Below are 26,735 nucleotides of genomic sequence, written 5' to 3'. Positions count from 1 at the left end.
CCTAATTGTTTTGTTCAGCCCTTGAGGAGGAGATCCAAGAGAGAGAATAAGAAGATGACCAAGGAGATCGTGATTTGGAATTCACAATCGCGAACCAAGGTAAGAACTATGTTTTATTCAAGATTATGTATGCTAGGAGCCCTAACTCATGGATTTTAAGGTTTATATGAATCGAATAGATGCTTGATCTTGTTTATTTAAGAATATGGGGACTGGTCTTGAATTCCTTGGGATTAGTACCATTCTTAATTCCGACGAACTCAAGATCAGGAATTGGAGTTTTGAGAATTTTGACGTAAAATCTTGAATGATTTTACAATAATCGTTCATATGAATTCAAAGTGTGAAATCGAATTTGGTGGATTCCTCTTTTCATTTGGAATCCATCGAATCCGACCTTGCGCAATTTGGAGTCCTATCGATTAAAATATAAATTTTTGTAAGTTTCAAAGAAATCAGAATAAAATCTGGAATTCTCGTGAAAAACCCTGCCCGCACTTCGGACGCCCGATTAAGGGTGTTCGGCCGCTCGAAGGGATTTTCGGGCGTCCATTTCGGGCATCCGAACAGGAAGGGAACCGAAACTCGAAAGTTGGATTTTCCTTCGGAAAGTCTCAGAGACTTCAGATGTGGCTTCCAAAGGGGATGTTCGGGTGTTCGAAGATCCGGTTTGGGCGTCCAAACCTGCTTGGAAATTGGAATTTGTTTTGAGACTTGGATTTCGAATCTTTGATTTTTGGGTCACTTTCTAGGACCCTTATGTGATGTTATTGCAGTATTTAGATTAAAGGTATTGAACCGTTCGACGAGGTTTGGAGAACGAAACATCTATCATCGAGGTACGTAATAGCATACTACTTTGGGTGCTTTGTAAACCCTATACATTCCGAAGGGTGCTTTGTAAACCCTATACATTCCAAATCAACTTTTATTTTAAGACCATAAATTTTGTATTGTATCTTTGAACCTTTGAGATTATCTTGGGGTTAGCATGCACATTTGTTTTTAACCTCTCTGACTATGATACCACCACTACTCGGAACATTTGATAATAACTATGATGAATCTCTATTTTGATATCTGAACCTTTGAAACTATCTGTTATGGACTTTAGACATAGTTTCTGGACAATTCTATGGAGGCTTGGTTATTTGTGGACCCTGCCATATGGGATTAAATTAATTAGCAACTCTGGACCCGCCATGGGGGTAGTATGGAACTTCTGGCCCTGTTGACTTGTCTCTGAACTTTAAGGAACTAGTTCCAACACCGTGGATGGTCGGTGTAAGCAATAACTTGTCTTCTGGACCATGCCGATGATTCTGAAGTGGATTTGTATTCTGGATACCTTTTGGCCTTGACCATAAGTTTGATATTGAATTGTGTAAGCCGGAAGGCTTTCGCTCACCAATATTTTAATTGAAACCAAACCCATATTGATTGAGTACGTCAAGTTGTTGGCATACGATATGAACAGGTTAATGCACTGAATGCAAGCATGACATCATGGACATCACAAGTGACTTTTGGAATCTCAACGATCACAAATAAAAGGTCAATCGAAGACAACAAAAAGATTGAACAGGTTAATGGGTTGAATGCAAGCAAGACATCATGGACATCACAAGTAACTTTTGGAATCTCAACGATCACAGACTAAAAGGTCAATCGAAGACAACGAAAAGATTGAACGAGAAGATCGAAGACGCAAGAAGCCCAAAAGAGAAGCTGATCTCATGAAACTTACTATTGTATGTCTCTCTTGGTTGATTGGGTATATGGCACATTAGGGAGTCCTAAAATAAACTTAAACATCTCTAGGAATCACACTCCCCATAGTAGATTCAAGTCCGTAGTAATTTTCCTCAAGAAATTTAAGTTCAAATATCCAGAGGAACTATGGACGTCCAGGATATTGGCGGACGTCCGTCTGCACCCTGAAAGGGTGGATAAAAATAACCGAGAAAACGGCGGTCGTCCGGGATATTGCAGACGTCCGTAGATGATCTTTGGCGTGCGTCTTAATTTCAAACGGCTATAATTGGCGGACGTCCGGCACTTCATCCTCGTCGCGTTTGAAAGCCAAAAATTAGGGTTTTCGTTGTGACTTGCTATTTAAACAACATCTTGAGAGACCCTAAACACAACTCTTGCATTAAGAAACCCTAGCTACCATCTTCAAAGCTTGAAAAACTCTCACCTACTCCAATTTTGATATTGAATGTCAGATTCCTCCTCATTGATTTCTCCAGTGTGCCATTACATTAAATCTTTCAAGAGAGATCTTTTTAGGGTTGTTTTCATTTAGTGAAAAGCAAGAGCAATCATTAAGCTTCTACATTTGTATATGCCTATTCAAGAGGCTTGAGAGCTTTTATTCTTTCATCTACCATTGTAAGAGAAGGGTTGTTACCCTTGGTGAGTTTAAATACTCGGTGAGTTTAAAGACTCGGCGTTTAAAGTCTCGGTGAGTTTAAATACTCGTATTTGTAAGGAGCCTCGAAGCCAGGCGTTGTGTGGTCTTCGGATAGTGGACAACCTTGAGTGCGACCTCAGGAAGAGTGGAGTAGGTCTCTTTTGTGGACCGAACCACTATAAATCTCGGTGTTCTTGTGGTGTGCCTTCTACTCTCTCTCTCCCTCTCATTATCTCTTAGCAACCACATTGGTAACATTCTAACCTTCTTGCATTACAAATGCTTTTCTAGATAATAGATTTGTGAATCTTAAAGAGAAGTACTTTAAAACAAGGGTTTTCTAAACTACAATTTTTTATAAACCTAATTCACCCCCCCACTTAGGTTGCCTAGCTCATTTTCAAATTGCTCTAATGCACTTTTGTATTCAATATTCAGTTTGACATGTATCTATGATTATTGTTGTTCCCATTAATTATGTTGAGACTTCAGTATTCAGTTTTGACCCTATTTGTTTGACCCTTATTGGGCCTTGGCATGCTTAGACGTACACTTAGAGTAGTAATTTATTATGTACTAAGCTTTTCCGCTTACCGTGGTTTATAATATTTTTAGACTTTGACCCTTGTACGGAGAAAGAGGAATTGGATGCTTAGCTTCTGAACTAGTTTAGCATGGAGAATAATTAGATATTTGATTTAGTTTGCGTAAGTAGTATGAAACATGGAGTAAGAATACATGTATGTTTATTTTATCATTCAGGGGAGAGCTGAGATTTGATTTGATTGTATTGGATTGATATTATTGGGATTTTGACTAATAATGAGTATGGATTTGGTTAAGTTTAATCTATTATTGGTTTGTAGCCGTTTATGTTTGTGGGATTTATTTTGCAGTTTTACGACGCTGTCATGTCCTACGCCCAGGGTAGAGGTTTGGAGCGTGACATTAAAGGTTTCAGTTGAAGCATTGAGGTCGGGTTTTGGTTGCATGGAAGGCTTACAACTCTTTGGGTGTGCAAAAGGAAGGCTATTAACAGTACATAGGTCACGGGCTTACACATAGGTCTCTCTAGGCTAAAGTCGAAAGATGGTTGGGATATAGACGAGGTTGAAGCCTATGAGTTTTGGGTAATCATAAAGAAGATAATAAGGTGGTCGTTTGTGGATAAGAATAAATATGGAAAGGGTGCGAAAATTGGGCAGTTTTCAGGACCTAAAACTCGGGAGAAGAGAGGGCTGGTTCATGTGCCATTGGAAGAGTTAAGTGCCTAAAAATCAGGCGATTTATGCAACTCTCGGGTGGATGAAAATCGACCTGCAAGTGGGGTGTCGGGATGGTTGTCAAGCAGGTAAACGGCCGCCTCTATATGGATAAACTTGCACAAAAACAGGTTAGAAATCATCCATAAAGCGAAGAATAAAGTTAAGAGGATTCAAAACAAAACCCATAGAACCTCAAGCACCTCTTGTACAAGGGGGAAAATAAAACTAATTTTATTCCATATTCAAAGCCTATTGAATGATTTATGATGCTTCTCATTTTATAAATTCTGGTGGACGTACCATACTAGCAAAAGGATTCCCAAAACAACATAAACTTCTTTCATAAGATAAAAACAACGACAGATTTGTCCAATTCAATTTCTTAAAAATTCTACTTTTTCTAAGATTGCTTAAACACCCTCAAATTCCTAAATAATATCTACATGTACACAAACTCTAGGATTTAAAATAAAGACTAAAATAATCTCCAATAAAAAGAACTTATTATAAAAAGAACTCTAATAAGCTCTTTGATGAATGCAAACTATTGATCTGCACGCCGTCTCGACCTCATAGCGATCTGGGGTGATCGGCCTATGGTTATAATGATCGGGAAATATCTCATGGTTGATTGAAGATTCATGTCATTTGACACTTGATTAGATGGCTTGGCGGTTGATCTAAGAATCCAAATTGACCCTCACGTCTTCGAAGCTTTTGGGCATTGATATGCGAGATCCGATCAATCTGATCATGGATTTGAGTCTTTTGGCCAACGAAGGACTATGATGCACCTGCATCCTCAAAGAGAAAACTAAGGAGAGGAAACAAGGTATCATCTAATAAAGCCTCGTCAAAGGAAAATTGCAGAGAACACGCCTCTTTAAGAACCTAGCTCTGATACCAAAAGAAATTGGTCAATTAAAAATTTTAGGCTTAATAAAGGGAGATTAAAAATTAATCCATTTAATTAAGCACTAATTAGTCTAACCCTTGTTCAAATATGTATATCAATGAAAACTAGGATTTAGACTTTCTAATGATACACATTTAGCTAACCCTTGTTCAAATGGATATCATAATGCGATTAGGGTTTATAACATTTACCACAAGTGCATTTACTAACCCTTGTTCAATTAAAGCATAAACATAATAAGTAAGGTTAGAGATTACCAATCACCACATGTGCAAGAGAAGGAAAGGAAAAGAGCGAGAAACAATGCACACCACAATGAGGACACCAAGATTTATAGTGGTTCGGTCACAACTTGACCTATTCCACTCTTCTAAGTTTGGCTCCTTGGGTACTCCACTATGGTAAGATTTCAAGCCTAATCTCGAAGCTCCTACAACAAGCTTTTCCATTCTCAAGGGCCAAAGCGAAGCCCATCTGCACAAAGCCTTCGATGAGGGGACAAACCCTCATATGCCGTCTTCACCTTTCTTGGGCCAAAGAGGAGACCCTCGTCTTCACCTTTGTTCACGGGCCGAAGAGAAGACCCTCTTCTTCACAATTCTTTCCGGGCCAAAGAGAAGACCCTCAACGAAGAACAAATAAAAATAAAAACTCTCAATGCCTCTTAATAGGCTGATTACAAAGTTTAAGCTCACAATCACTCCCAAGAAATAAGCAAAAGAAAAGCCCTATGGAGTGCCTCTTGAAAGAATGTGGAAATACATGTTCAAAGAGGTATTTGCATTTGAATAAAAACTTGAAGCTCAAAGAGAAATGGGATTTGATTTTTCTCAAATGTTCAAAAACTTGTAGAGATAAGTTTTAATCATGTATATATAGAGTATTTAAAAATATGACTGTTTTGGGTAAACCTATAAATATTTAGGTTGAAAAAGTTAAGCAGAAAACGCCCCAACGGCTAGTTTGCTTAACCGCGGCGGTCGACCGGGCTACGCCGGTCGGCCACCCCAATTGGGCGCCCTATTCTATTTTCAAATTTCTTACCGTCGCGGTCGACCGGCTCAATGGAGGTTGCCCGGTGAGGGCTAACTGTTTGCTAAAAAATTTGGCTCTTAAAACCTATCTCGGTCGACCGACCCATGGCAGTCACCCGCCCTAGACCAAATTGAATTGCTTCTGTAGAAACAGAGGCGCATCCGCGGTCGTCCGGATCGTCCAGGTTGACCGGCCCGATAAAATTCGAGATGGCTTGGATTTCCAGGTTCCATCCCGCGGTCTCCCGGCATAGCCCGGTTGGCCGGCCCTGAGTGAAATTTCATTTTAACTTTAAAATCCAGAGCTTTTGGGCTATGGTTTTTGGGCTTAAGTCCAAGGTTTTCAAACACATTTTTGGTTGTGTGTATGGTTTTCAAAGATGTAAAAAGTTAAGTATGAAAACCATTTGAAAACCTTTTGAAAGCGCATTTACATAAAATCAAGAGGACTCCAAATACGTTATAAAAATAAGAACCTTGAGTCTTCTTGGAATGTCTTGTCTCCTTTGCACTTTCTTGGACTTCTTCGGCTTGGGTGAACATCTTGACATTGTCTTGGCTCTTGTGACTTGTCCTCCAGTCTTCAAGGCATGTTGAGGTACATGAGGTGTCACCATGGCATGTTCAACTCCAAGCTCCTTCTTGACACTTGCTTATGAACTTGTGGAAACTTCATGTTGAGCTTCTTTACTTAAACATCTTCAAATGAGGATCTCTTCACTGTAGGTGCAAGCTCTTGGTTCCTTTGCTCCTTGATGTACAAGTCATGTGTTGTGAAGAGTTGTGTAATGGCGATTATGACATGAAATTCATGTATACAACACAACACCTCAAAGCAACACATCAGTCCATAAATGCTAATCAATTTCGTTTGCTAGCATCAAAATAAGAAGGTAAGGTGAATGATTAACCCATGGAAACCCTTGGGCTTACAATAAACAAGTAAGATTCTTAAGGTCTCTCAAGAACTATCAAAGGTGAAGGCACAAGAGAGAAGGGCAAAGTGATTTCCTTGTTGAAATGTAGTAAATACCCCTATAAATGCTCAAGGAAGGTTAGGTTAACTATTAAGAGTGCTCCTCCAAAGGCCAAGACGATGAAGGGCCGTCTCGTAAGAAGGCCAACGCCGAAGCTCCCGTTCCGAAATCGGAGGTTCTTCCCTCTTCCTACTTCAATAGCAAACAAGCCAAGAAACTATGGCCGGACCTTGAAAATCGTGGCATCCTCACCGATTGATACATCGAGCCCGACGTTCTTCAACACTTCGATCTCCAAGCTTTTTTTGATGCCCTTGGGTGGACACAATTTCTTTATTTCAATGAGCTTGCATACCCTAGATTGGTACGTCTCTTTTATGCTAATCTCACTATCACCCCTTCTTACTTCTTGATTGAATCTCGCATCAAGAAAACATCAATCAAACTCAATTATCATCAACTTGGTGAGATTCTTGACATTAGTTCTAAAGGACTTGAACATTACTTTTGGCCTAAGGATGGGATAGATTCCATCATGGATCTTGATCACGACACCATATATGGCAGGATTACCGGAGATTATGACACCAATATGTACGTGAAAGCCTCCAACCTCATTTCCAATTCAAAAATGCTTCAGTACTTTATGTTTAGCAACTTCACCCCTCGCGGTGGAATGACCGATGCTTTAAGGCATTTGGAGGCCTATATTATCTATTGCATCCTTGAGTGTCACAAGATTTGTCTACCATATATCATCTTCCGCTACATGTTCCAGACTCTTAGCCGATACTGATCTTCATTGCCATATGGCATGCTTCTTACTTGCATATTCCGCCACTTTGGTATCTCTCTGGATGGTGAGGCGACCATCACTCTCACCGCTCCTTTCGATGATAAAAGCTCCTTTTGATGTAAAACCTTCAAGCGAATGAAACTAGATCAAGCAGTTGTTGGAGTGGTCTCTGATGAAGAAGACTTTGAGGGTGAAGAAGAAGCAGAGGACCTGGGTGTTCAGGGTCAAGAGGCTGAGGCCCCACAGTCATCTCAGGATATGTCTCATGCATGCTTTAAGCCCAAGGGTTCCCATGGGTTAATAATTCACCTTACCTTCTTGTTTTGATGCTAGCAAACTAAATTGATTAGCATTTATGGACTAATGTATTGCTTTGAGGTGTTATGTTATATACAAGAATTTTATGTCATAATCACCATTACACAACTCTTTACAACACATGGCTTGTGGATCAAGAGACAAAGGAACAAAGAGCTTGCACCTACATTGGAGTCATCACCATTTGGAAATGATCAAGTCAAGAAGCTCGACATGAAGATCCTACAAGTTCCCCAGCAAGTGTCAAGAAGAAGCTTGAAGTTGAACAAGCCATTGGTGACTCTTCATGCACCTCTCAACATGCAGTGAAGATTGGAGGAAGTCAAAAGAGCCAAGACAACATTCAAGATGTTCACCTCAAGCTAAAGAAGTCCAAGGAAGTGCAAAGGAGCCAAGACATTCGAAGAAAACTCAAGGTTCTTATTTTTAGAATGTATTTGAAGTCCTCTTGATTTAATGTTTAAATGCACTTTCAATAGGTTTTCAAATAATTTTCATACCTAAGATTTTATATCTTTGAAAACCATACGCACACCCAAATATGTGTTTGAAAACCTAGGACTTAAGCCCAAGACCAAAGCCCAGAGCCCCTTGATTTTAAAGTTAAAAATGGAATTTCACTCAGGGCCGGTCGACCGGGGTAAGCGAGCTACCGCAGATATATTTTCTGAAAATTCAGAAATCAATCCAGGTTGGGCTTGGCGGACGACCACAATGGGTCCGGTTGACCGCGATAGTGTTTTTGAGCCGAATTTTTTATTCAAACAGATTGCCTTCGTTGGGCGACCGCCATAGGGCCGGTCGATCACGCCGGTATGAAATTTGAAATTCAAATAGAAAGCCCGATAAGGGCGGGCAAATATCGTGCCTCGGTCGACCGCCGCGACATGGAAATAGAGCCGTTGGGGTTTGCGCAGGTTGACTTTTTCAACCCTTTATTTTACAGTTTTACCCCCAAACGGTCATATTTCCTTGTGGGCTATATATACACTATCTAAATCTTTCTAAACAACCTTTTTACAAGATAAAATCCTATCTTCTTGAACCTAAACTTTCATATGAAAGGTTAAACCTCTTTGAACTTGTATTTGTACATTCTTTCAAAAGGAACTCCATAGGCTTTACATTTTATCTTCCTTGGAGTGTTTCTGAGCTATCAAAATTGTAATCCGCCTAATCTAGAGGCATTGAGAGTTCTTCATTTGTATTTGAGGGTCTCCGATTCGGCCCGCAAAAAAAAGTGAATCATTGTAAGAGGGAGTGTGCCCTCGCAAGGCTTCGTGCAGTAAGGGTGTGATCCCTTTGAAGGAGAAGTTGGTGTACGACTTTGAGATTCGCCCGTTGAAGAATCTTATTGGTTAGTGGAGAATCCCGAGGAGAAAAACTTGGAAGAGTGGAGTAGGTCAAGTTGTGACCGAACCACTATAAAACTTGTGCCTTGTGGATGCTTTCTCTTCTCCTTCTCTTTGCACTTTGGTGATTGGTAATCTTTATCCTTTATTTTTGTTTATGTTTCATTGAACAAGGGTTAGAGTATATAAGCATAAAGTAACATATAATCCCTAGCCTACATTATATTTGTTGATTGATCAAGGGTTAGTCTTGTTAAGGCTTATTTGGTAAATTGATTTTATTAATCCACTTAATTAAGCCTCAAATTTTTAATTAGCCAATTCACCCCCCCTCTTGGATTGTCACCGTGTATTTCATTTGGTATCAAAGCATAGGCTCTTAAAGAGATTTTTAAATTAAAAATCTACAAGAATAAATTTTGAGTTAGGATAATCTGCAATAATTCCTCTCTTTTTTTATGGAACATATTATAGGGCTTGAAAAATAAAAAAGTTTGCCTATCTCAAATCCATAGATTTTGACATCTTAGATATCATTGAAAGGGAATTCAAAAGCTATAATTATAATATGTTGTGGACTATATCCTAATGCTTTTGAGAAAATTTTATCATGTACAAATGCAAAAGTTATTTGGACTAATCTTGAAAATTTTTATAAGAAAAATAATAGTCCCTTTTCTAATGATAAAAATATTATTTTTGAACAAAAAGAGACTCTACAAAAATCTTTTGCAAAGAAAAACTCTTTCAAACATTCAATTTTCGATTTGAAAAAATAAATTGAAAATTTGAAAACGGAAGTTAATGAATGCTTGGAAAGAAATGAAAAATTAAGTCATTTGAGCAAAATTTTGATAAATAAGAATGATGACTTAATTAAAAAGTGCACTATCCTTGGAAAAGAAAAAGAAAGCATTGAAACCACAAACAAGGATTTAAATAAAAAATATAAAAATATTTGTGAAAATGAAGAACAATTAAAAGTTAATTGTAATCGTAAAATAAATCATCTTAAGAATCAAATGAAAGAGTTTGATTAATAAATAAAGAACTCTTTTTAATAACCAAAGACTACAAGAAGATAAAGATAAGCATACATGTTCTCATGTGTATTCTTGTGGTTCTAATTGTTCCTCATCTACCTACTCATATTCATGTTCATATTGTGGTAGATTAGGACATCACAAATCTAGACGTAAGTTTAGATTTGTGAAATCAATCAAGTTTGTTTGGGTAAGAAAAGATACACTCACACAAACAAACTTGGTTGGAATCAAAGTGATTTGAGTTCCAAAATCCCCCACTTAATTCACTGCTTGAAATTATTGATATATGGGGTTGTGCTTTAATTGCTATATCATATGAAATCTCTCTAGATACTATTTCAATGTTGCATTCATTTTATCTAGATCACCTGTGCTTTAATGATATATCATTTCATAATTAAGCATAGATACATACTAATAGTCATATTTTTAATAGAATGTATCCTTGCTTATTGAGCTTCATGATCACATCATGTATCTCTTGTAGTCTATAAAGAAAATAAGAAATTACCTCTTTAGACTATATGATATGCTATATTGAATTTTTTTTTTAAATCTATCTAAGTGCAAAAACACACACTTTCGCACTTAGCATCCATACTCTAAATGAGCTAACAAGTCAAACCTTGCTAGACATAGATCAAACATGCAATCATCCATATCTAGCAAAATTCATTTAAGATCATCCACAAAGACCTTCATGAAAACATATGTCCAATCATCCACTTGAGCATTAATGATAGAAAAATAAGAAATGAATTTTTAGATGTCTTCATATAGACTAGGGATTGAGTTTACATGTTCATTAGAATCCCATAAAAGGGAGAAAAATAGGAGAAAATCGATTTGTGCACAAAATTCCTTGGAAAATATCAAGAAATTGAAAACAGGGGTGTGGCGGTCGATCGAGCCTTGGCAGGCGACCGCGGAAGGCAACTTGGACAAAATAAAAAGGAAATAGGTTTGTCGCGGCGGGCAACCGACCCTCGGCGGGCGACTGCGAATGGTCGCGATGTGAAAAATAAAAATGGACAGCCCGGTCGACCTCGACTGTCGAAAACTGCTTTTTAAAGGGCGTCCAGAAATCAATTTTTTCACATCCGCCGTTTCTTTCTCTCCTAGGGTTTTCTCTCTTCGTTGCTCCCAAGCTATTTTCCGTCAAGAATCTTGAAGATTAAAGGTATTAGAAAGGTTGATCCATTCTTCTTCTTTATTTTCTCATTTCTTCATCTCCCTCATTTATTTTCCTTCATAAATCACTCCATAGCTCATTCTCTCCCCATTTCTCTTCATATCTCCCTCAAATCTTTCATTTTCTCTTTGTTTCCATTCTCATCCTCCATCCTCCATCCTCCATCCTCCATCATCCTTCACCTAATCCCTCATCTTTCACCTCGTTTTCTAATCTTCTCACAAAACCCTAACCCTAGAATAGAATCCTCAAGAAGGAAAATGCTTGCACATAAAGAAAAAAGGCCAAGATCCGAATTTGAAGAAAAGGAATTTTCTAATGAACACTTCTTCAATCAACAAGCACAAGAAAGATACGAGCTCCTCAAAGATAGGCCAATCATCTCAGGAAGGAAAGTCGAGATTACTGACCTTATTGAGTTTGATCTCTTCAATCTCTTTGCGGCACAAGGATGGGTAAGATTTCTAGAATCTAACTCCTTGATCTTCCCCAAGCTTGTAAAGCTCTTTTATGCAAATCTTTTAATATCACAGGGAGGAGCAGTGATGAATAGCTACTATAGATCACAGCTTGTGTTGAATGTTGCGGAAATTTGTAATATCTTTGATGTCGGGAATAAGGGAAAGAGAATATTCTTTTGGAGAAAAGATGACATTGAGAACCATCACATCACAAGGAAGGATGTTTACGAAACTTTAGGATCTTTCTCCCCTGCAGGTAAAAAATTGAATATCATGTCTGATCAAATGAATCATCAGGCCAGAATAATCCATAAAGTTGTGGTTCACAATTTTACTCCAAGAGCTGGCAAACTTGATGCAGTCAAGCCATTTGAAGCATTCTTAACTCACTTCATTATTAAGAAGATTCAACTGAACCTCGGTACCATTATTTTAGGATTCATGGATAAAGCAGTTAAGAAGGGAAAATGAGGTTTACCCTATGGGATGCTCATCACTAAATTGTTAAATTATAACGGAGTAGATTTGATGAAGGCCTACTTCACACTGCCTGATCATGTGATAGTCTTCTACCTTGATTCAAATGGGAGTAAGAGATACCACATGTGGAGGTAGCAATAGAGTTGGCTCTAGTAGAGTACCATGGGGACAGGCTGAAGATGAGCAAGCATAGACTACTGAGCCTCAGAGATCATATGAGCATCTTGTCAGACGGATTCCAGATGAGCACAGAATTAGGACGGCTTACTAGGGCTAATATTCAGAGGGCTACTGATCATTCACAACTAATGGATACCTTAGCCACTCACAAGAGAGAGAGAGAGAGCATGATGAGCTATTACAGGCTATATCAAGATCCCATTCTCCTTGACTTTATTCCTCGACTCCTCCCCATGATCAGCCTCCTCCAAAGATGTAATGGATTCACCAGTTTTCTTTTTTATATAGCAGATGGACTGTAGTTGGTACACCAGAAATTGTATACTATAATGCTGCTAGGATATCCTTCTCCATTTCTTCTTGCCCTAGATGAGCTTTTGGATATTATTATTATGTTGTGATGAATGTTGCCCAGTAAGGGTTTTATGCTTGATGGATGGTTATACCCAGTATGGGCTTTTATGACTATTGTGGATGTTGCCCTAGATGGGCTTGTGGATATTGTGGTTGTACGCCCAGTTTGGGCTTGATATTTTGTTTATGGATGTATGGATGGTACCCATAGGGGCTTTATGCATTATGATTTATTTTGATTCATATCTCAGAGTATATACTTGTATCTATTATTGTGATGATGAGTTCTTGTCCCTCATATCCATTCATATACCTCTGATGTTTGTTTAACATGATGTGAAGAGGGTGTGCTCTTCCATCTATTGGCTCATGTATATGGAGTTTTATGTTTCCTATATATATACATGATCTTTTGGTTGCCATGGATGTGTACCTTTTATTTCACTCTTTACCTTTTGTATCCATGAGATTATTAGACTGTGCTCTATTCATCATTGTGTGTTGTCTAGTAATCATCCTTTCACATTCAAATTGTGATTATCTTGTGAATGGAGCAACTGCTGATTGGGTTAAAGGTGATTACATTCAAATCATTAGGCCTATGTGCTTGGATTTTTACGTTTAGACTAGATGCATATGGTCAGGGGGAGCTTTCACTTCCAAATGTATAATTACTTAGGGCCAAACAACTTAAAAGTTATTTTATAGTTCTGAGCATGTTCATGCTCAGGAAGAGATTTATCTGCCCTATGACAAGAAAATCCCTACATAATGCAACTTGTGAACTTAAAATGTTAGGTCATAGATCTGAGCATATCCTTGCTCAAGTAGATACGTATCTGCTTCAAAAAGTTGCAAATAAAGCTCAAGTGTTCAAATCATTCACCTTTTTACATCATTGTACCCTGTCATGCCCTACAACATAAGTTTCACCTAGGGCCAATCACAAATTCATAGGGGGAGAGCTCAATGGTTATATATTCATGATTATATTGACTAATGTGATATGCTCATATGGTTTATTGCCCCTATTCTTATGCGTAACTTGCGAATCATTTGATCAAATTTTTTTTAAAAAAAAGGCTTATCATGTATTTCACTTTTATTTTCTCTTTGATAAGCATTACTAGAGCTTGAATGGTATATCATATACAAGGCACATAGCTTAGACAAGCTATTTTTCATCTTGACATCCTACATGTACTTTCACTTGTTTATCCCTGCCATTTTGTTGTTGCCAAAAGGGAGAGAATTTTGAGAATTGATTAGGTAGTCAAATTGTATATGCACCATGTGTTTTACAGTCAGTAATTATATTGGTGCATATAGTGAGGGGGAGCTTTGCTCTATTATGTATATCATATCATGCTTATTCATCTATTTGGTTGATATCTCCTACCTCCCTAATCAATTTGTTTGCCATCATAAAAAAGGGGGAGAATGTAAGCCCAAGGGTTCCCATGGGTTAATCATTTACATTACCGTCTTGTTTTGATGCTAGCAAACTAAATTGATTAGCATTTATGGACTGATAGATAGGGTGTGCCAAAAAATCAGCTCGATGGGATCATCCTAACCCAATGACATATGAAGGCAAAAATGGATTTGCATAAACCCGCACAAATCTGTTCGTTTTTGCCTCCACAGTTCATCGGGTTAGGATGATCCTATTGAGCTGATTTTTTGGGCACACCCTATCTATGTGATGGGCCATCAAATGAATGCTTTGGATCACCCAAACAATGCGGCCGTAATTGTTATTTCAAGCTAGGGAATAGATAAGTTATCTGTTCCAGGGAGTACCTACTCTTTTCACTATATATATATATATATAAATATATATATATATATGAGGAAACTGTTGGTGCGCTTAAGCTCACCAAACTTTTAGTGAGCTTAAGCGCCATAATCACATGGGGGCCCACTTTGTTAGACACAAATCTGCCCATTTTTGTCCTCCACAAATGAAGGGGTTAGGATGATCCTATGGAGCTGATTTTTGGTACACTATGTATCATAAGGCCTTTAAAATGAATGCTTTGGATCACCTAACAAAGTGGGCCCCAATGTGATTGGGGAGCTTAAGCGCACCATAGGTTTGGTGCACTTAAGCTCACCAACAGTTTTCTCTCTCTCTCTCTCTCTCTCTCTCTCTCTCTATATATATATATATATATATATATATATATATATATATATATATATATATATATGAGGAAAGTTTCTCTAGTCAGCCGACTAGAGAACCTTCTCTAGTCCGCCGACCAAAAACACAGTGGTCTCATGTTGTTTGGATGATCCAAAGCATTCATTTGATGGGCCCTGATATAGATGGGGTGTGCCCAAAAAATCAGCTCCATAGGATCATCCTAGCCCTTCGATTTGTGGAGGTTAAAAATGGATAGTGGGGGTTAAAAACACAGTGAGCCCACATTGTTTTGATGATCCAAAGCATTAATTTGATGGGCCCTAACATAGATAAGATGTGCCTAAAAAATCATCTCCATAGGATCATCCTAACCCTTCGATTTATGGAGGTTAAAATGGACGCTTATAAATTCCACAAATCTGTCCATTTTTAACCTCCACAAATCAAAGGGTTACGATGATCCTATGCAGTTGATTTTTTGGGCAGACCCTATCTATGCGAGGGCCTATCAAATGAATGTTTTGGACTATCCAAATAATGTGGGACCACTGTGTTTTTTAGTCGGCAGACTAGAGAAGCTTCTCTAGTCGGCCGACTAGAAAAACTTTCCTCATATATATATATATATATATATGGCGAGGTTTCTGAGCTCTAGCTCAACCTGAGCTAAAGCTCAAAATACACCATCTCCCATAGTTGTTTGACTCATCCAACCTGTTCATCGTATAGCACCTCACATAGATAGGATGTTCCTAACAAACCATTTTCATACCATAATCCTAACCATTCGATCTATAGGAGCCTAATTTCTATCCATCCATTTTAAACCTCCACAAATCATAACCCTAACCATAACACGTAATCCGAACCATAACCATAACTATAATCCTAACCATAACCTATAGAATGAATGGGTTGGATGACTAAAACAACTATGGTAGATGGGGTTTCTGAGCTCTAGCTCAGGCAGAGCTCGAGCTCAAAAACCTTTTCCTAATATATATATATATATATATATATATATATGAGAAAACGGTTCCTACACATATGTGTAGAGAATTCTCTACACACTAGCTTAAAATACAGTGGGGGCCCACATTGTTTGGGTGATCCAAGCCATCCATTTTAAAGGCCCTAACATAGATAGGGTGTCTACAAAAAATCAGATCCATAGGATCATCCCAACCCTACGATTTGTGGAGGTAAAATGGATGTCTTTAAACCTTCACAAATTAGTCCATTTTTTGCCTCAACAGTTCGAATGGTTAGGATGATCCTATGGATCTGATTTTTTGTGGACACCCTATCTATGTGAGGGCCTTAAAAATGAATGGTTTGGATCACCCAAATAATGTGGCCCCCACTGTATTTTAAGCTAGTGTGTAGATAACTTATCTACACATATGTGTAGGAACCGCTCTCTCTCTCTATATATATATATATATATATATATATATATATAGAGAGAGAGAGAGAGAGAGAGAGGAAAGGGTTCCTGAGGTGGCGCTAGCGCTAACTTATACGAGGTGGCGCTCACAAAACATAAGGGCCCACTTTATTTGGATGATCCAAAACATTCATTTGATACGCCCTCACATAGATAGGGTGCCCACAAAAAATCAACTTCATAGGATCATCCTAACCCTTCCATTTGTTGAGGTTAACATGGATGGGTATAGGCCTCCATAAATCTAAGCCTCCACTAATGGATGTGTTAGGATCCTATGGACTTGATTTTTTATGGGCACCCTATCTATGTGAGGGCCTATCAAATGAATGCTTTGGATCATCCAAACAAAGTGGACCCCCTATGTTTTGTGAGCGCCACCTCATATAAGGTAGCGCTAGCGCCACTTCAGGAACAGTTTACTCGCATACATATATATATATATATATATATATATATATATATATATACCATCAAATGAATGCTTTGGATCACCCAAACAATGCGGCCCCAACTGTTATTTTAAGCTAGGGAGTAGATAGTTATCTGTTCCAGGGAGTACGTATTCTTTTCTCTCTATATATAAATATATATATATATAAATATACATATATATATATATATATATATGTATATGGCGAGGTTTCTGAGCTAGAGATCATACTCCCATAGTTGTTTGACTCATCCAACCCGTTCATCCTATAACACCTCACATAGATAGGATGTTCCAAACAAATCATCTCCATACCATAATCCTAACCATTCAATCTATAGGAGCCTAATTTCCAACCATCCATTTTAAACCTCCACAAATCATAACCCTAACCATAACCTGTAATCCTAACCATAACCGTACTATAATCCTAACCATAACCTACATAATGAATGGGTTGGATGACTAAAACAACTATGGTAGACGTGGTTTTTGAGCTCGAGCTCGGAAACATTTTCCTAATATATATATATATATATATATATATATATATATATATATATATATATATATATATAGAGAGAGAGAGAGAGAGAGAGAGAGGGTTCCTCAGGTGGCGGTAGCGCTAACTTATATGAGGTGGCACTCATAAAACATAGGGGGCCCACTTTGTTTGAATGGTCCAAAGCATTAATTTGATAGGCCCTCACATAGATTGGGTGCCCACAAAAAATCAACTTCATAGGATCATCCTAACCCTTCCATTTGTGTAGGTTAAAATGGATGGGTATAAACCTCCACAAATGGAAGGGTTAGGATGATCCTATGGACTTGATTTTTTGTGGACACCCTATCTATGTGAGGGCTATCAAAAGAATGCTTTGGATCATCCAAACAAAGTGGGTCCCCTATGTTTTGTGAGCGCCACCTACTAAAATTCAGAATTTCACTAATCTTTGATACATTTACAAGAGGATCAATGTGTGCTTATATAGAGCACTTACATGATAAACATGGAATCGAATCAAGATAATGATAGAAGGAAATAATCCTCTAATCAAATCTACTTTCCTAGTCTCTCTTGCTTTCCTCTTCTAATCCACTTGTCTAATTTATCTAGTTGCCTCGTTTAACCAACTTACCTAATCTACCTCCAAGATGATCCAACGGTGAGATCTTAACCCAATTTAACCGTTGGATCCCACATATTCTAATACCTCATATAAGGTAGCGCTAGCGCCACCTCAGGAACTGTTTACTCATATATATATATATATATATATATATATATATATATATATATATAGAGAGAGAGAGAGAGAGAGAGAGAGAGAGGATAGAGTTGCTGCGCTCGAGCACAGAAACAAGGTGGGTCCACATTTTAGTTGGGATCCAAAGCATTTCTTTGATGGGCCCTTTCATGGGTAGGGTCCTCACCAAAAATCAGCTCCATTTGATCACCTTAGGGTGTTCATTTGTGAGGCCAAAAATGGACAGATCCATTGGTGATCCAATGGGGCTGATTTTTGGTAGGTCCCCCATCCATGATGGGGCCTTCCAAATGAATGGTGAGGATCACCCCCCACCCCCCTATTTCTATGCTCGAGAGTAGCAACCTTTTTCTCATATATATATATATATATATATATATATATATATATATATATATATATATATATATATATATATATATGGGGAAAGTGATGGTGAGCGGTCGGTCATATAAGCTATATGCGTAGTCGCATAATAACCGTTGATTGGAAACGATCGTAGCCATTCTTGAGAAAATCCAGAAACAGAAGGGAAAAACCCATTCGAGCTTCTCCCTCATGTGCGATCGTTCTCACCCAAAACCAGAGGGCATCTCCGACGATCGGAGAAATCTGCCGCACGGTGCCATCGACGTTTTCCCTCTCTTTCTCGACAGATGCTATCCCCGCACGGTGCCATCTCCGTAGACGCGCCCAAAATCCGTCCTCCCCTTCCTTCTCGACGGTGAAATCCGCCATCTCCGCACGGTGTGGGCTCCTCCAACGAAGCAGGCGTCGTTCTCCTCCCCAGGTAAGTTTTATATTTCATTTTTTTTCTTTTTTCCCCTCTTCTAGGGGTTTCATTTAGGTTTTTTTTGTTTCTAGGTTTTTAACTGTTCCATTTTTATTTTTTTTTCTAGGGCAACAAAAACGGTGATTTTAGAAGAAGGGATTTTCTCTTCTTCCTTTTTATTCCTTTATTTTCCCTTCTTCCTTATTTTCTCTTCTTCCTTTTTTATTCATCCACATCCCAAAATCCCTTCTTCTAAATACTCCTTCAGCTTCGACGACTCTGGTTCTCACCATATTCTGACTTCGGAAGCCCTTTTAGGCTTTTGGGGTTGTATCCTCTAAACTAATTACATAGATTTGGTAAATCTCAGCCAAAATTACAGAAACCCTATTAAAAACAAAAAAAAAAAAACACAAGAGAAAAGAAAGGAAGCCCTATAAAGGAGTTGCCCTATAAAGGAGTATTTGGAAGAAGAGAATAAAAAATTCTCTTGTGTTTTTGGGATGTGGATGAATAAAAACGGTGATGGATTTTTTAGATTTTCTGGTTATTTTCCCCCTCTCTCTGTAAGTTCTACACAAGCTCACTTTCATTTTTTTTTTCTAGGGTAACAAAAACGGTGATGGATTTTTTAGATTTTCTGGTTATTTAGAAGAAGGGATTTTAATGCATTAGTACTACTTTCTGTTAATGTTGTCTTCATCTACAATTGACATCAATTTATTTGTATGGAAACACTTGACTTCTTATCTGGATTAGTTTCATCAGATTTTATTTATTTTTATGTTCTGTCATTTACCTTTTATTATACAATATTCTTATCTGGATTAGTTCCATCAGATTTTATTTATTTTTATGTTCTGTCATTTACCTTTTATTATACAATATTCTTATCTGGATTAGTTCCATCAGATTTATTTATTTTAATGTTCTGTAATTTACCTTTTATCATAAAGATATTTGTATGGAAACACTTGACCTCTTATCTGGGTTAGTGCCATACTGCCATCAGATTTTATTTATTTTTATGTTCTGTCATTTACCTTTTTATCATAAAGATGCTTATATATCGAGCATTTTCAACTCCCATCTTTTGCATTACTGATATTTCTTAGATTTGCCTTTGTTGTAATTATGCTTTGTCTCTAATAATCTTGTAATTTTATTGTTTGAAAGTAAAGGATATTTTAGCATCAAGATTTTTTGATCCTCACATTCGTATCACTGAAGGACCTTGGATTCGAATTCTGAATTGGCTCATGGATGTTCCTATATTTTTAAATTTTAGATATGGTAGGTTTAAGCCATTTGCATGAAAAATCATGTTTAGCATTTTTTGGATTTGATATTGGGTTTGAGTTTCAGTGTCATTCAGATGGGTACTTGATATGGGTCTCACGTGCATAGGCCCAGTTATGGGCTGGGCCGAGTCTAGTAGTCTTCGAGTCTGTTAAGGTCTATCAATTGAATTTTATTATTTTTCTTAATTGATCTAAAATGGGCTGAAACTATGCCATCTCACCGTTTTCTTGTCATTGTTATGATTACTACTTTGGTTTAAGGAAAAATGAAGGTTTGATTTTTTTAATAATTTTTCCTTCAAAAAATACTGGCCATACGAGCAGCTTCAATGGCGATGAGGAATTTGTGGGATTTAGTATTTTTTTTGTGGGATTTAGGGTTTGTGGGATTTTGTGATTTATCTTCTTCTGTGTCTGTGTCTGATGTTATTTGTAGTTCATATTATATTTCCATTGGTTTTATGCAGATTCAGAGAGACTCAATTAATGGCATCCTCTCGCAATAGTAGTTCTAGCAGACGTAGTATCAGAATTGCTAGAAGAAATTGTAAATGTGAGAAGAAAGCTTCTATCCAAATAACGCAGACGAATGAGAATGGCAATAGAGGCCACCTGTTTTACGCTTGTGCCTTCTTCTGTGTAAGTAAGCAGTGAATAATTCTAATTTTTACTAGTATGTGAAGTTTCAAATTCCTAACTCTTATACAACATGCAGGAAGGAAGTACAAAGAAGTGCAATTATTTCTGTTGGTGCAAAGAAGATATGGATGACAATGAACTTGGTTCGAATAGGGATGATATAGCCGAATTGAAGAATGACATGGGCACATTGGTAAATTTATTATACGAATTGAAGGTGCAATCAGGCAAACGCTTCGACGGATTGAAGGTGCATGCAAATGAATTGAAGGTGCATGGAGGCAAACGCTTCCAAGTTTTTGAGAACCAACTTCAATGGATTAAAGTTGCAGTTGTTGGGTTGTTTATCTTGATCCTTTTTGTATCTATCTGTTAGTAAGTGATCTGGGATACTGTTGTTTAGGATCTTCCCGGCTCAAACTTGTATATGTTTTTTTAGAAATTTTAGTGTAAGAGTTTGGATATAAAAACTCAAGTTTGCAAATAGAGAATGATGCTTGATGAATAAAATTCTGTTTGTGCACAACAATGCTTGTGTCTTGGTATCCTTTTTTCGTATCAGAAGCATAAACAGACTGGGTTTCTAGTTTTTCCTCTTCTTTGTGGCCAAAATCTAATTGTTATCTGGTTTAGGGTACTCAGTTTTTCCAACCCTTCAGCCGCATGTTTTCTGATTTACTAGTTTTGAAAGTTTCAGTTTAACCAAACTACACACAAACTGTGGTATGTTTCTTCTTAAACGAAACTACATCAGTTTCTTGTAGTTTCTTGCTTAACCGAAAACCCTACATAACCCTTTATATTATTAGTAGCTAATAGAAACTTTAGGATCACTCACAACCAAAACAGTTAATAGAGACTCTTACATAATTGAATCAAGTATTAAGAAGTTCTCAGTTTCACATAGAAGTCAAAATTAAAAGTAATAACATTAGTTCAAATTGGTGTTGTAACGAGATTATATATGTTCTAGATACTGACATAGTTAATTTTACTCCTCGCAGCATGAAGATGAATTTCGGTGAAGATATATTGATGGAGATTCTTGCTCGATTGGGTGCCAAGTCTCTTCTTAGTAGATTTAAGGGTGTATCAAAGGAATGGTATATAAATTTGTATTGAATTGTGGGTGGTCAAATCTGAAATTAGAAAAGAGGTTGTTCGTTCATAAATTTGTATTGAATTGTGGTTGGAGAATTTAGTAAAATCTTAATTGAGAAAAAAAAAGCTGAAATTAAAACATCTAAATTAGTATTATTCCTGACTCTCCTTTAAATGCCTTTTTGAGTTTTTGTGAGGGGAGGGGAGCTGAGTTAAAAAAAAACCTGTGGGGCCCACAATTTGCTTGATCTAAAAGCCATTCATTTATTGGGCCCCAAAAATTTGAGGGGTATGGTCATCCAATGGAGAGGATTTAAGGGGTATGGTCATAAAAAAAAAAAAAGATGTAGAGTGAGAGGATTTAGTGGAGCTAGTTTAAACAGAGCCAATTGACAATTATGGTTCCCACTATAAAAGACATCTCGTCATTCATTATAAAATGAGTTGCGTGAATGAACAGTGGTACCATGTCTGTGTATGTTTTAGAGAGAATGAGTGAGAGAGGACTGGCCAGAACCAAGGAAATACAATCAGAAATTTCAACTTTGAAAGAGAAAAAGTCATTCTCTTCTCAGGCTCCTCCAATTATAACTGAATGCTTTGATCAGTTAATCCATCTCAGGCTCTCAGCACTCCTTATTGCCCACTTTTCCAGTGAAAGTTGAAAGAAGAACCGAAGAACCTTGTTGTGTTGCATGTCCCTCATTATCGGGGAAGAATTTAAGAATTCCTGATGTGGCTGCCCACTGCGATCACATGCAGAGATAGCATAAATTTGAGCATTCAACACAATTAAAATTGAAATAAAGAGACTTAAGAGCCTGCTCGTTTGAAATTGAGAGGATTTAGTGGAGCTAGTTTCGAGAGATAGTGACTTGAGAGGATGGGAGTGAGAGGACAGAGGAGCATGAAAAAAAAAAAAAGTTTGATTCATTAGTTTCTACTCTTTAGAACAAGAAAAACTTCAAAGAACATACATTGAGAATTCACCATTTGTAATAGAAAAAACATAAGATGTAGAGTAATTTGATGACTTTAAAATCCCAGAGACATTGATGTGAGAAAAAGGGATGTTTTGGGAACATCCACTTTAGATTCAGAAAAGGGGAGAATAAAGCACAATCAAAGCATCTTTGGTTCTATCACAAAAACCCAAGCTTTTGTTTCTGCTTTTGCTTTTCCAAGCACACTGCTTTTCTCTTTATCTTCTATCGGTTTTGCTTCCCAGATAGGCATTCCTGCTGCCGAAAGAAGAAAAGCATGTAACTAAACATCTGTACATCCCCTAATAGGCATTCCAAAGACTCTAGTTCTAGTTCAGGTGATGACCAAAATACCCTGTATATGACCCCACAAAGACTTTGAACTTCATTTAAAATTCAAGGGCTGCTTTTGGTACTTCATATTGAGCACTGAGCAGTATGAAAGCAATCTGATCATTCTAAAGCTATAAAAAAACCTGGAAATTTGAAGAAAGGAAAGAGCATTAAAAACCACATTCTAAATCACAAAGCTGGCTTTGACAATTGAAGTGGGTTCAATCATCTCAACCAAAATAGGCAATTAACTGATTTTCATTCCATTCAGAGTGAGAACTGTTCCGTTCTTGCTAGAGCTATAAAAAAGACTGGAAATTTTAAGAAAGGAAAGAGCATTAAAAACCCAATTTTAAACATCTGTACTGGCTTTGCCAACACAAGTGAGTATGAAAAACATGAACAAAGAAAATAGTTTCTAAATTGTTATAATCAGTTTTGCACATGACAGAGGGGCAATCTTGATCCACATAAAGTTCACATCCATTACCCACATTGCAATACAAACCTTCGTCACATTTCAAGTTCAAAACCTGAAAAGAAAGAAACCTTCGTCAAACAGATGCGATGTGGAAGTGAACTTCACCATTGCCTTCTCAACAAAATTCCCTGCAAATTATCATTGCCTTATCAACAAAATTTCATATACATAGGCTATTGAAACAATAAACAATTATTCTATTACCGAAACAAGCTACCACATACCTACGCGAATCTGCAAAATCACGAAGCAATATCCACGTGTATTGACTCTTCATGTTCGTCATCTTCTTGCTCATCCCTTAAAGTCATCTATTTCGAAGCAAGAAAAATGAAAAAATTACAACATTCATAAAGACAATTAGTAAGAATAAGAAATTGAAGAGGTTGACATAAGAAATCCAAACCTTCTGTTTCTTTTTATTTTCTTGTCCACATGTTGTCATGTAATGGCCAATTTCTCCACATTTCTTACACCTTCGTATCTGCTTTGGTTGGGATTGGGACTTTTCTATCGGGGATTTGAACCGGGTAGCAACCTTTGGACGGCCCTTGGTTCTTACATGTTGGGGGTTGCGAATAGAAATCTCAACTCCTTGGCTAACAAAGTTGGTTACTACTTCGCTCCCACTGTTTGCCAAATCAACTTCCTTGTCTCTCATCTCCTTCTCAGAGTCCAACAACCAAGCATCAAGGGTTTCATTCACCTTCTTGAAAAGAGTGTTATTATCTTTAAACCTATCTAGAAGTGTTTGAAACTTTGTTATTAGGCACCATCTGTGAAGTGGAGATACATCATTATTATCCAACTCTCTCATAAACACTCCACTATCCACACGATATCTAACTCCAGTTGTCCATCTATTTAAGATATATTGTTGGGGAATGCTCATCAATTGCTTCTTGGACATAGCATAAAATTCCTTTCGTCTCGAACATCGCGTACTCACATGTTGCCTTTACCCCTTCAGATTCATCGTACACAACTTTGCACCATTTCCACTTCTCATCAACACTTAATCCAACTTTGTATACTGCCACGCTGCCACTCTTTTCCACCTTCTCATGTTAACAGTCAATACTATCCTTAAATTCTGCCTGAAATTTGTCAAACAGTGTCTTCGTATAAGACTTACTAGCTTCTTCTTCCAATTTGCTCCTTGAAACAAGTACAGGCTTCGTTGTTTTAGACTGGAAATCTTCCTGGGACTCCGCTTTACGGCGTTCAATAAGTGCCCTATCATATTGCTCTAGGAATTCTTTTAAGCTTGTGTTCTGATTAACATATCCATCAAAGAAAGAATTGATGCTTTCACTGCGCGCACTGGATGTCATGCCAGCAGTGAATGTGTCCCTGAAATATGCTGGCACCCAGTGGGTTCGTACATCCCACATTTTTGCTAACCAACCGTTTTCCTCAATATGATATTTCTGAATCAAATTTTCCCATGCTACCTCACAGTCTTCCTTTTGTCTCGTGTAAAACCATTTCTTGTAATCCTTGGGAAATTCACTAGTGGGATCTCGCATTAATGGAACATGCTCAAGTAAATGCTTACTGATGTGCCAAGAGCAAAATCTGTGACGCGTATTTGGAAAGACGGTTCTGATAGCATTTCGCATCGCCCCATCCATATCTGTGATGATACAACCAGGAGCTCTCCCGAACATGCAGTCCAACCACTGCTCAAATAGCCATGTAAATGTCTCTTCTGTTTCGTCTGCTATTAGCGCACATCCAAATAAGGTGCTCTGCCTGTGGTGATTTACTCCAGTAAATGGTGCAAAAGGCATTCTAAACCTGTTCGTCCTATACGTTACATCAAACACAATGACATCACTAAAGGTTAGATATGCATCTCTAGCTCGTGAATCGGCCCAAAACATTGATCGCAAGTTACCATTAATATCCAACTCCATTTTGAAAAAAAAGTTTGGGTCCTCTGATTGTTTCGCTTGGAATTTCTGTGCTACCAAAACGCCTTCATGCCCCATATTATTCACCCTCTGTTTTCTCAAATGGCAAACCACCTGATTTATCGTTATAGAACTACCTGATCCTTTATATGAAACATTAATGGCCTTCGCAATATTAGCAGGATGGATTGAGGCTGTACTCAGGTCGTCCATCAAATTCTTAACTACCTGAGTCTTGATAAATTTGTTATGCGAATGATGCATTTGTCGTTTCAGTGGAGAAGTAAGCTCATGACAATGTACATCTTCAAAAGCTTTAACTTTCCACTTCCCATCAATTAATGAGATATCCATTTTCGCTTTACAACCCTCCCTGACAGTCCGACGTGGCTTCACAACTCTATCAACCACCACATTTTTAGCTTTACTGCTTTTGAACCCTGCTCTATCACAAACAAATCTCTTAAATATCACTTTCTGTGTTATCTTCGACTTATAAGTTGATGATTTCCGTACTCCAAAACCGGTGGCCAACCCATATATATTATAAAACTCGTATGCATCATTTTCACTATCAAATATCTGATCCAAAAAGGGTTTCTTACCCAGATTCCTCTCACCACCATCATCAATATCAACAAATTCTACACCGCCCTCCTCATTTGGGTCTACCTCCTCATCAACAGATATATATCCCACCTCACTTTCATCATTTCCTAACATATCGCCAACCATAATCAGTCTATTAGCGTCAATATCATCAATTGATAAACCAAAATCTATACAGTCTCTATCATCCATTAACTTGAGTGCACTTCTTCAATCCCTTCACTTCAAGACAATCAAATAAAACAAAAAACATGTAAGCCAAATCAATGTCAATTACATAATAATAAACGAAGCATAAACATAAGCACAAATCTATAGAAATGCTTGGTCTATCCAAATCACCAAATAACCAACAGGAACAGCAGAAAAACCCTAACAGTTAAAAACCTAGAAACAAAAACAAACCTAACTGAAACCCCTAGAAGAGGGAAAAAAATAAATGGCAGAGATTGAAACTTCAGCTACTTGAAGGAAAAAACAGCAAAAAACCGAGGATGAGATGGCATAGTTTCA

The 26,735-nt window shown here is 37.6% G+C and overlaps 1 protein-coding gene across 1 annotated transcript; it reads right to left on the bottom strand.

Moving 5' to 3' along the window:
• Window positions 1-24,764: 24,764 nt before the first annotated feature.
• On the bottom strand, window positions 24,765-26,414 carry LOC143880736 (protein FAR1-RELATED SEQUENCE 5-like). Its single transcript, XM_077383708.1, has one exon. It carries the CDS (start codon window positions 26,412-26,414, stop codon window positions 24,765-24,767), a length of 1,650 nt encoding a protein of 549 aa, XP_077239823.1.
• Between the last annotated feature and the right edge of the window lie 321 nt (window positions 26,415-26,735).

Source organism: Tasmannia lanceolata, unplaced genomic scaffold, assembly GCF_043159265.1.
Source record: "Tasmannia lanceolata isolate RefF3 unplaced genomic scaffold, GAP_Taslan_0.1 ptg000007l, whole genome shotgun sequence".
In the NCBI taxonomy this organism is placed as follows: domain Eukaryota; kingdom Viridiplantae; phylum Streptophyta; class Magnoliopsida; order Canellales; family Winteraceae; genus Tasmannia; species Tasmannia lanceolata.
Note: the sequence above shows the minus strand (reverse complement) of the source record. Positions and strands in the feature narration are given on the sequence as shown.

What these genes read in the sequence shown, in the direction of transcription:
- LOC143880736 (XM_077383708.1), bottom strand. Translation starts at nt 26,414, where the DNA reads ATGGATGATAGAGACTGTATAGATTTTGGTTTATCAATTGATGATATT.